We start from the raw sequence: 11,424 nt of genomic DNA, 5'->3' as shown, positions 1-11,424 counted from the left end.
CGCACGCCCCTTTCTGCTCAAGCGGGATAATATGGATTGACTCCTTTCGCTACAGATACACATCCTACACATTCACCCGGGGTAAATGTGTGAGCGAGAGTTGTTTTTTCCCGTTGCTTCCAACGATATTGCTTGCAACAAAAGTAAAAGGATATGCGCTGGACGTGCCGTAGCATTTTACACGGCAGCGCTTGTGCTTTGCATTTTTCATCCTTCTGTGTCAAGGTGGACAAGTTTAGCTCTGCTCTTGTTAAGTCTTGTCAAAGTAATAGAGAGAGAGATAGAGATTGTAAGGTACAACAGCACACAGCAAAGAAGCAGTCGTTGAATGCTGTTCAGAATTAATTTTGCATCTGATTAAATATGAAGCATTAGTGGTAGTTTCAGTAGTAGCAGTAGTAGTAGTAGCAAGAGCGGTAGCGCACCAGCATAGAAACTGGTAACATTTTGTTTTTCTCCAGGTAAACCACATTAGCCACCACGTGGTAGGTAGCAGCATTCGTTCACAAAACTTTTAAGGCTTCGACGTGAAAGACCTATGCCAATTTAAAGTTAAAACAAAAAAACGGGTTTTCTGCTTCAAAATCCGTTGCGCTTTTATTGGTCCAATTGGATTCTAATTGTATTAAAACAGCATGCTAGCGAGAGGCAATTGTAGTTGGAGTGGTGCATTTTGCATTTTTCATTTGAGGACGTGTCCCTACCTTTCTGTTTCTTGATCGTTAGATGCAGGCCAACAGCGCACAGGCACGCTGTTGAGGGGGTTTACACGGAAGGGTTGTTCTTCTCCCAACGCACACACGCACACGCACGCAAGCAGTATTCTGTTTGCATCGTCAGTTTCAGTTTCGGATTTGATTGGACACGTTTCGATTCTTGGGATATATAGATTCGACGAGTTTTATAATGTCATGGACGTTCGCATTCCCTCGGTTCGTTTGATATTCTCTCTAGCCTTATACCATCCACATCTCCCTTGATAGTGTGTCATTAACTCACAGCTTCTTCTTACGTACTTGTTGTGTTGTTTTTGTTTGTTTTTCTCGAAGTGCTTTCCTTTTGAGATGAAAGCAAAATGTATCCAAAAAAAGGAAATCTACTAATGGCAATCTACTTCACGTGAGCCTAACACTGTTGCCCCTTATCTTCTAAATCTATACACACATTTGTACTGGTACTGCTGCTGCTGCTGCTGCTACGATCCATTTGAAGCCAATTTGAATATGAACGATACATATCACACAACCAACACACACACACGCGCACACTTAACGGAGAGAGTAAAAAGTGGACAGATACCACCTTTTTTTTCTTTTAATAGAAAGAGTAATCCTTAGAGAGACTGTACGCAATTGCTTTTTAAAACGATTCAATTCTCTCTACCCAGTGCAGGCCGGTACAAAGGAGAAACTGGTGCTTTAAATGCACAGTAGACGGCTACGTCAGAACACAGATCTAATTATCATACGAATGAATTTAAAAGCAGCTTTTCTACCCATTTCCAGACCTGGCACTAAACTTTCTCCTCTCAGCAGCACTACTAAACTTCCTGCTAGTACTACTTTTAGAGCGAAGTGGGAAAAAGGAGCATTTTTGCCCCAGAACTAGTCGGAATAAATTAGCTTAAGCTTAAAATAATGCTTTTCTTTTCATTGTTACTCATTAGGCGACTACAATGGTGCTTTGCTTTTGCTGCCACTCCTTGCGCTGCGCTGTTTTGTTTGCGTAAAAGGGAGGTTGGTTTTGCGCTTATACTTGCGCTTGCCTATAATTAATTACTCTCCCGCCGTTACTTTTGTCATGGTTGCGCACGCGTGTGTGTGTGTGATTTCTATAACAGTTTGTCTTTTGGTCGCTTTGCTTCGCTTAAAAGCTCGGGTAGGCAGTTTTAAACATTAGCATATCTTGTCCCCTTTTATGGGGAGGGAGAGTAATAAGTTTGTAACGATTTGTCTTTGCTTGTTTTACATCCAGCAGTGCTGTGATAAGTACGAGGAAAATTCTATAATCTCATTTGACACCAACATACACATACACAGACACACAACACAATACATTACTGTGAGAACACACATCGCCGTGGTACACACCACCATCACGAGAGACACCAAAGGCACGCGGGGGGTTTTGTTTCTTCCCCTCCTAAACTGAACACATTTTGAGAGAGAGCGAGAGCTGCATTACAGAAAAGCCTACCAAAAGGTTGTATATCTTTCTTGTCTAAGATTATCGTGATCGCTTAATCGCTAGAGTATGTATGGATGGGTTTGTGTAACGCGTAACATCTTCACGACACTGATTGTATACATTTGGACGGAGTGAGAGAGTGTGTGTGGTGAGGGGGAGAGTAAAATACTTCTAAAACACAAAAACGGCATTTTGCCCTACTACTAAACACACAGCTTGGATACGACATCATCATCATCATCGTGTGTGAGCTTTGTTCTCGTAGTGTTACTCTATGCGTTACTGTAACGACTACTACTGATACAAGCTGACTGTAAGGAGAGAGAGAAAAATAGAGAAGAAACGAGTAGAGAGAAAGAGCAGGAAGAGAGAGAAAGAGAAAGAAAATGGGAAAGTGGGGGAAAAGAAAAGAATGACGGTTAAAGGATCCGTTTCACACGAAAACAAAGATATGAACATGGTAAATTCAAGGAAACACATGTACCACACACACACAACATTGCTAAGGGGGAGGGAGAATTTCGAGGAAATGCGTTCTATTGGGAATGGGAAACATAATACCGTGAAAATATAACAAAAAAAACAATGGGAGCAAATTTCTCTCAGCGTAAGAAAGGTTTGGGCAAAGGAGGTGAACCAACGAGACAAGTGAAACGGAATGCAGCTGAAGCGCGTGTTTGGGTGACGCTGTGCTGGTGTGCAGCTTCAGCCATGTGTGCAATATGACATTCTTTGCCAATATTTTTGTCTTCTTGGGTGTACTTTTCGCTTTCAAATGTGATTGGAGGTTGTGTGCAGGGATGTGCATGGGGAAAAGCTTCCGACGCTGCTTGGTGCAAGAGGGAATGTTTCTTTTCCAACTGTGTAACACAGCGCATGAGGCAAAAATGGAATGTTTTTTGTGACATACAAACTCAATCCATGATGAATGAGAAGAGTTTTTAAACAATAATTAAAAAGCGAAATAACTCAACACGAAACAATTCTTCTTTTTAAGGCGCAAAGCTTTTATGAGCGTGAGATGCAGATGGACAAAACACACTGGAGGCGGTGGTTATGACTCTGTCAAGCTTGCATTTCTTGACTTACTTGTGACCCTTACAGAGAGGCATGCGGTCTTGTTACTCTGTCTGTCTGTCTCTCTCCCAACCTACGGTACTTCGCGCTCGCCTGCAGTATTGTGTGCTTGTGAGACTTGATGGAGTATGTAAAGTTATCGGTAAGGAATCATTTTGCTTGTTACTGGGACGGATTGGGGCGAGGGGGTGCTACACAACCCACACGTTCTCTCGCGCTTGTGTGCTTCTTGTTTGTTTGAGGTTAGTTTACTTCCGCCAAGGCATGAGGTATATTAGTGTGCAGTTATATTTACCCCTCCAAAAGAGGGCTTTTGTGCGTTTGTTTGTGTGTATTGTTGGCGCGATATCGTTGGCAAAAATAAATGGCACACTGCGCTTCAAATCGGGTTAAACTTACCACGGAAGCACCATCTGCCGGTTGCACGGGCTCCCACGATCAGCGCAACGGCGAGCAGCACGATCACGACGGCCAGCACGAGCCCGACGATCTCGCCGGTGCCGAAACTGCTCGACTCGCTGAACACTTCGTCCTGCGAGCGCAGGGTAAGGCGGTACTCTTCCACGCCGAAGTTGTTGGAGGCGCGCAGCACGTACGTTTTGGACAGATCTTCCAGCGTCAGGCCGGCGATGGTGAGCGACACGTTGTAGCGATTGTTGCCCTGCAAAGAAGGAAGCCGGATGTGTGTTAATACGCATTGCTTGGAACGGGGAAGGAAACTGTCGAGCTGTCTTACCAGAGCTTCCGGAATCGGTACCGCGTACCGGCCCTGTTCCGTGCCTTGATGGTAATCCGTGCCGTCAATGTTCCACATGACGTGGGGCGACGGGTTCGCCTTGATGACCATGCTTGCCGTAGCCGTACGTCCCAGCTGCAGTCCGTAGACGACCTGGTCGGGCAGGGCTTGTGGTTGGACTGTTGGAGTTTTAGAAAAAGAAAAGCTTTAGTCATTCTCTTCCTTGGTTGAAGAAGCATCAGCGCGCCCACTCACAGTTTACGTCCAGGATGAGATCCGTGCGCGAAACACCTTCCGGATAGGCGAGATGCTGTGCCTGGCAGGTCAAGCGTTTGCCATTGTCTTCCGCACGAACGGCGCGCTTCAGGGTGGAGGTCGCGGTGAACATATGCTTGTTGGAGCGCTCGTCATAGTACTCCTCTGGCGCTTCCGGGAACTGTACACCCTCGTAGATCTGTTCCTGGTCTGCAGGGAAGAAACAAAGTGCGCCCGGTTAATAGCGTCGTTACAGAAATCACTTACAGCTGGTCTCGATACGTACCCAAAAACCAGGACAGGTTTGCTGCCGGGTTGCCGCGTTCCGCCGTGCATCGGAACATCAGCTGACTGTTCACTTCCACGTTGGCCAAATTGCCCTGGACCACCTCAATCACGGGCTGTTGTGGTGGGACTAATAATAAAAGGGGAGAAAATGCAGAACAGAGAGTGTGTGTAAATTAATTCTTGCTTCTCGCTGTTTTCCCCCCACCTCAACTAGAGCGTGTACTTACATGCTACTACAATCTCGATCGAGCCGGTCAGCCCTCGTCCGTCCACGAACAGTGTGCAGTTCATGAGTCCCGCATTGTCGGCAGTGACACGGTCGATGCGCACACCGCACGAGCCCTTGTCCAGCCCTTCGCCGTGGTAGTGATAGCCGGCAACGGGCGACTTTTCCGTCGGACTCAGCGCAATCTGATCATTGAGGCCGGGCATCCGTATGCTGTGTGGGAAGAGAAGCGAGCGAAAGGATCAGTTTAGCTGGTAAAGTACAAATTTGCAACTTTGAAACACTTACAGGCAAAGTTGGGCCGGACGGCCTATCCGACAGTGTAGCTCAACGTTTTCCTGATTCTCGACCACTGTGATCGATCGTGGCTCTGTGTCGACAACCTGTGCGTGTGTGGTGGTGGCTGTAGGTGAAGAGAACAGAAATAAAAATAAATTAGTCCAACAAATCAGAATAATTGGAATATTGCGATTTTCAAAACAGCACCTCATTTTTCAATATCTACAATTCAATGCCGCGCTGCTGCTGCTAATTAATCTAATCACAATATTTCGATCGGATTTCCACACCAAATGAATAGGAAGATAAGAACAAAAAACAAACGCTCGAGGATAACCCAAATCCGAACTAAATAATCCAATTTCACGCAGATCATGGACTCTTTCTCTCTCTCTCTCTCTCCCTGCACAGGTCTCCTTTCAGTCTAATCCCTAATTAAAATTGCCTACAACTCACTGAAGTGATGATTCATTTGTAGATAATCGTAGGATGATGATAATGATGGCTCGGGCCGACACACAGGCCACCCATCAGGGGCTGGGGCTAGATCCTCTTCCATCGGCAAAAGTTGTAGCTCATCCGCAAAAATTAAATCACGGCTTCCCGCGTAATGGAAAAAGGGAGCTTTTGTCTGTGTGTGTGTGGTGGGGAGAGACGTTTCCGGCGGGTGTAGGAGAGAGATAGCGAGCGAGCGCAAGGGAATTTTTAGGCAGCAAGGATAACATCAGCATAACAGCCCCTTCCTTTCCTTTACACCCCCATCCTACATGTCAGCACATTCAACATTCGTGTCTATGTGGCTGTATCTATGCTCTTTCAAACACCACCCCACGAGTTGGGCCAAATTGTTATCATTCCGTAACCATCATCATCGTCGAGACTGATTAGTTAATTAAAGCTTTTGTTCTTTGTGCTGCTGCTTGTTCATGGTTGAAGAGTGGCGGGACGGGTAGAGAGCATCGCGCACACTCTCTGACTGTTACATGAAATTGCCGATGCAGTCAAAACATTTGCAGCAGCCATTTTTGCATTAGACGCGTTAGAGGTGGTGTGCTTTATAATCAAACACTCTTTTGTGTGTGTTTTGTGCTAGTTCAATGAGTGATTATGTGATAGAAAAATGGAGCAAAAGAGCTCGCTCTGAATGAATTTGCTGATGAGATTATTTTGCATTTTAAATTATGCTTTTGTTGAAGGATAATGGGTGCACTAAACGAGAAAAAAACTGTAAAACCATGTAAATGTTTAAAGAGGTTTTCGGGGCTAAAAATGGATGGTTGGAATGAGCTAACAAAAATATGTGTTAATGCTGAGGAAATTGACGGACATCCTTATCGGCAGGGTATTTCTATTTGAAGACAATCATGGACATATCAAGACCCTTGGGGCGACTGCTTCTCAGCAACATTTGCTATCTTCAAGTGTTTTTTTTTTCATTTTTGATCATTTGCAGCCCTTCGTTTTTCGTTTTTTAGATGTTTTCTTGCTTAAATTTTCGTTCCCGGTAATTAGAATTAGGAATCCTATGAATAAATAAACATGATTATCCTCTTTTCATTACTTTTTCGGCACGAAAAAAACTACTTCTCATTAGAAAACTCAATGAAATGATGCAATTGTTTTAAAAGCTCTAATTTACTTCGAAAGAAAAAGGTGAAACAATAGCAGCAATCTTCCAAAAAGTGGGAGACAAATGATTGTTGTAATGTGGGCTTTATAGAAGCCGTTCTAGCAGTTTGATCCCACAAAAGAAAGGAAGTGTTATTGCGGTTTACTTAATATATGCTTTGAAATAAGTACAAATTTGCAGCAATTTTCCTTACATTTGTATAGCTTAAATAGACCAATCGAACCAACCGTTTTCAACCTACTGCGGAAACAGGTTTCAGCTTTAAGTAGTCCAAATTATTAAAAATTAAGTTGATTAAAAGGTAGATTTTCTGCTGTCCCAAATCGATCTTTCCTTGGGAAGCACTGCTGAAGAGCAACAAAAGTAAGAGAAGTTGCATTTGATTGAACATGCCATGGTTTGTTGAAATAGAGTACAATGCAAGGGGTTTTTCATGATAGTTTCTGGCACAAAAGCTTGGCAAACATTTAGCCGAAGTAAAACAAATTTCCAGAGATTAGCTCTCAATTCCGCGAAAAGCAAAGCATATGCTATGCTTTTAAGGTTTTGAATCATAAAACGTACGAACAAAAATACCAAAAAAAAAGTGCGCTCAACTAGCCATTAGTATCCTCCAGTTTCCTATTTGCATACATAAACGATCTTCCCAATCGGCAACACACATAGTCTCTCCTTACACAAGGGATAACACAACCATTTTCCACCCGGACCGACCCCGTAAGGCGATCGAGATGAATACCGAACACGATGTTGCTTTGACCCCGTTCTCAGTGGATGCGAGGAGCTGTGCGCTTTTGCTAGGGAGCTTCTCTTCCATTAAGTCGCTTTCTATGCCGGTTTGGTGTGTTATTTTTTGTTCTGAAGTGTGTCCAGCATTTTTTTTTCTTCGTTGGGGTACTTGGTTGTAGTCGTTGGTACACAATTCGTCTGATCCCTTTCGCAAAAAAAAACGCTTGTTTGCTGGCTAACGTACACATCTGACTACATTTTCATCCCTTTGCGGGCGCTAGAGCTGTGTGCCCTTTGCTCTTATCTGTGTCCCACACTCTCTCTCTATCTTCTTTCCGTTGTTGTCTAGTGAAGAAGGTTTTTTGTGTCTTCTCCCGAAATGACTGCAGAGCATTCTAACAGCTGTATACGACCGACACGACTCTGCTCCAATGGCAAAAGAAGCTTTTTCTTTTTGACGAGTGCTTTCGATTGCAGCAAGTCTTGCGTGGTTTTTGTGCAGCCCACCCAGAGATGGGCGCATTCTTTTCCCCTTTTTTGCTACTTCCCAAACTGGCAGCAAATGGTGGTTTGCGAATTGGTAGGCACATACACACACACACACCAACCGAAAACGATTTTTATCCTGTGCGAACGCACGACGAACGACAACCCCGTGTATAAGACCACAATCAGCATGCTAGTCGCGTGTAACCTTTGTACATTGGGTGTGTGTGCGTGCTTCCTCCCTTTTTCTGGCATTCCAATCGTACACCCGACCCAACAGCACTACGAGGAAAAGCGTTTTTCTTTGCCCAGTTTACGCCTTTCCGGGGCTCTTTTTTCTTCCTACCATCCATCCGTGGGAAACTACAGTGCATGGTCAATGGGTTATTGGCGATCACACACACAACAAGGATATACACGCTCTTCGTCGTCGTTGCCGTCCAGCTACAGCTACATCGGCCATTTCCATCGATTGTTTGAACAACCTGGCACACGACAAGGACAGCGCCCCCCCCGGAGGGCTGCCGTTGTGATGAAATTGGAAAACGAGGCCCCTGTGTAACAAATGGCATCTCTGTGTGGGGGGAGGAAAGGGGTGGAAGAGTAGAAAAAGATTGCAATGACTTTATTGTGTGCGTGTTGCTGGTGGTGCATTTCCGCGCTGTACGCGCTTGTAGGCTTTTTCACCGTTGAGCGCGCTCGCGTCTAGCTGCTTTTCGATGAACTTCTGTGAACGCTCTCTCTCTCTCTCTCTCTTTGTCCGGGGACGGTCACACGGGAGACTATTAGACGAACTGACCAGCGCCCGGGTCCTAGGGAACGATTGCAATATCAATCGATTTTCATACCCAAAACACACAGACTCTACTGTTGCCTCTGATGGCTCGCGTATGAGATGAGGATCGGCGTTCCTTACTGTGCCGCGTTTTCCCAATTTTTTTCTCTACTGCCGTCACAGTGCAATTCAGTTGCAGGAAGGAAAGCACTGGAAAAAGCCTTATTGCTTCCGTGTTGGGTGCTGCGTTGTTGTTTTTGCAGTTGCCAACCAAATATATTGTTGTTCGCTGCAGCAGCAGTAGAATGAAGTCTACCAAGAGCGCGCCACAGAGTTTCCACGTTTATGAGAAGACTGCCTGGGCCAGAAATGTGACAAGTGGACTGAGGAAAACAAAAACATCAAACGAACCCACTTTCGTTCGTTATGCGTTTACTCGTGTCGCGTGATATTGACTCGCCGGGCGCACTGCTGCCCCGCGGCCTGGAAGGATTATAATGGAATTGCATGTTGCCGTGTAATTGGGAGCTTTCCATACCCGATCGGAGGCAGCATACATAGTGTGGGTGTGTTTTATTAATATGTCGAAAAATAAAACCGACAAAATCGTTCATTGATTGATATTTGATTCGCACAAAGGAGCTCGCATTGGTTTGTTGTTTGGTAGAAAATAATTACCAGCAGCATGTCAGCAGCAGCAGGAGCAACCTTTCTGGGAATTTTCAGCTCCAACAAAGAACGCCAGCGATCGAAATGTAAAATGGGGAGAGTTTGCACACGAAAAATTGCATCGTTGCGGCTCATTGGCTCATTGCAATAATGAGATATTTTCAGGACAAATTTTAATTAATTATTACTAGCGCTAATGAGACAAATAGTTGAGCGAAACAATGACAGCGACAATTGGCACAGAGTATTACTAAGCAATTATGGGGCATTTTCATTCCTATCTTCCAGATAGCAGTTTGGCTTTAACAAGATCATAATTGATGTGAAATCTTTTAAATTTATTCATTTTTGTAACTCAGCCTCGTTCAATTGAGATCAAATACTTACAAGTGAAATAAGAAATACATAAAAAAGCTTCTTAAGTGACCTCCATATATAACGTAATAGAATATATTTTGCAGGCAAAGCATTTTTTTTAAATTGTATTGAAATCTTTTTAATATTAATTTGAATTTAAAGCATATCGTTTTTACGTGGCTCAATATCTTCTGCTTCGTTTCCCTAAGTGAGCGTTACGTATTTTATGAATGGCTCCTTATCATCTAAACAAATAATTACAAAAACAAAACAACACCAACATTAGAACACCAAGTTTCGCTGGTGACCAGTATGTGTTACGTAGTTTATGGATGACTCCTTACGAAGTACAAAGAATTTCAATTAATCTAATTAGTTACGTATCAGTATTCCCACTGTAATACATACTCCAATTCCAATGGACTAAAAGTTACTCGAATGCTTTGCCGTGAATTAGCTGAGCTGAGCTTTTTAGCTTTTTTGCTGAGCAAACTAAAATCAAATTTGGGATTGGCTCCGTCCGCCATAAATCACCCAAAAGCGTACCATCGTTTCACTTCCTAATTCGAAGCATATTCGAATGCATGCCTTCGCCGCCATCACAGCGCATCGAACATTGATGTGTGTTTTACACCAGAGGAGAAAGTTTTGAGCGCACAATTGCTTCCTCCGATCCGACGAAGTGCGCAACAATGCTTGGTCCCTATTTTCTCCCGCAGGCGTCAAGAATGCGCCAGTAACGAGCCAGGCGCGGAAAACGGGACCCTGATGTTAGCTAGAACTAGAGGGAGAGGGAATGCGCGAGTTAGGGTGGATACAAACATGTGCCGACGGAGTTCATCCCTAACACAGGGGAGATGGAAACACACGCGCACTATGTAATATTGTCCATCTTCCGGGACTAGGCTTTTGGGGCTCGCACTGTCGCCGTAATGCAAGAGACGCGCGGCGCAGCGCTACCGTAGGGAAGGAAACAGTTGCACACTCGAACCACTAGGCAACAGATACCCCCACATCCCATCCACACATAGTGGGTGGACACAACACACCGAAAGACTGGCAAATGAAATATCCTTTCGATGCTGTAGGCGATGGGTTTCGCTGCCGCTGCTGCGCGTCGTCCTGCTGCTATGGATGGAAGATGAGATATATCTATACACCACCCACCACAACAACCCGCTCGCTCCTCGCTGACCGACTGACCGATCTGACCGCCAGCATGGTGGGGATAAAGCGAACACACAACCCCCAAAAGTTTTTTGTTCGGGTAGGAAAAAGGGCATCGCAAAATAGACCGAGCACGAACCAGTGGACACCGAAATCTGTGGCGTACAACACGGCGGGCCACTGCTGCTGTAAGTAGGGCAGTGTACAACGAGTCACCACCAGCACAATCCGTGTAGTAGCAGTAGTAGTAGTAGTGGTAGTTGTAGAAGCTACGTATCATATTTTTGCCGCTGTCATTTGCTGTCAGTTAAATAAAATTTATTGTAGTTCGCGTGCAGCTTTTTCGTGGTGGGTTTTTTTTTTTGTTCTCGGGGAAAGGGGAGTTTGGTCCAGTCCGGGAAGAAGAGCGGTTCCCATGGTGTGGATGCTGTGGCAGTGGGAGGATACTAGTGTCAAAAAGGATTCGGTTTCTGCTTCTGGCTTCTAGCTTTGGGGCCGAAAAAGCATTATGGATATATCGTTTGTCCCACACGTGTGTGGCTGGTGGGATAAAAAGGGTGCGA

At 44.7% G+C, this 11,424-nt stretch overlaps 2 protein-coding genes across 6 annotated transcripts in view; one reads left to right on the top strand and one right to left on the bottom strand.

Annotated features, from left to right (window-relative positions):
* LOC120900919 overlaps nt 1–11,424 on the top strand; it is a 286,191-nt gene that overhangs the window by 90,433 nt on the left and 184,334 nt on the right. The gene's annotated exons all lie outside the window — the stretch shown is intronic.
* LOC120900920 (fasciclin-3) overlaps nt 1–11,424 on the bottom strand; it is a 98,819-nt gene that overhangs the window by 7,133 nt on the left and 80,262 nt on the right. For all 4 annotated transcript variants that reach the window (XM_040308524.1, XM_040308525.1, XM_040308526.1 and 1 more), the window contains exons 3-8: nt 5,058–5,172; nt 4,771–4,982; nt 4,542–4,670; nt 4,256–4,465; nt 4,001–4,179; nt 3,664–3,925 (exon numbers count right to left, since the gene is read on the bottom strand). In XM_040308524.1, the coding sequence (XP_040164458.1) occupies nt 3,664–3,925; nt 4,001–4,179; nt 4,256–4,465; nt 4,542–4,670; nt 4,771–4,982; nt 5,058–5,172 (1,107 nt within the window). The remainder of the gene's footprint in view (nt 1–3,663; nt 3,926–4,000; nt 4,180–4,255; nt 4,466–4,541; nt 4,671–4,770; nt 4,983–5,057; nt 5,173–11,424) is intronic.

The sequence above is a fragment of the Anopheles arabiensis genome, chromosome 3 (assembly GCF_016920715.1).
Source record: "Anopheles arabiensis isolate DONGOLA chromosome 3, AaraD3, whole genome shotgun sequence".
In the NCBI taxonomy this organism is placed as follows: Eukaryota; Metazoa; Arthropoda; class Insecta; order Diptera; family Culicidae; genus Anopheles; species Anopheles arabiensis.
The sequence above is the reverse complement of the archived record's forward strand: the minus strand, read 5'-3'. Positions and strand labels throughout refer to the sequence as shown.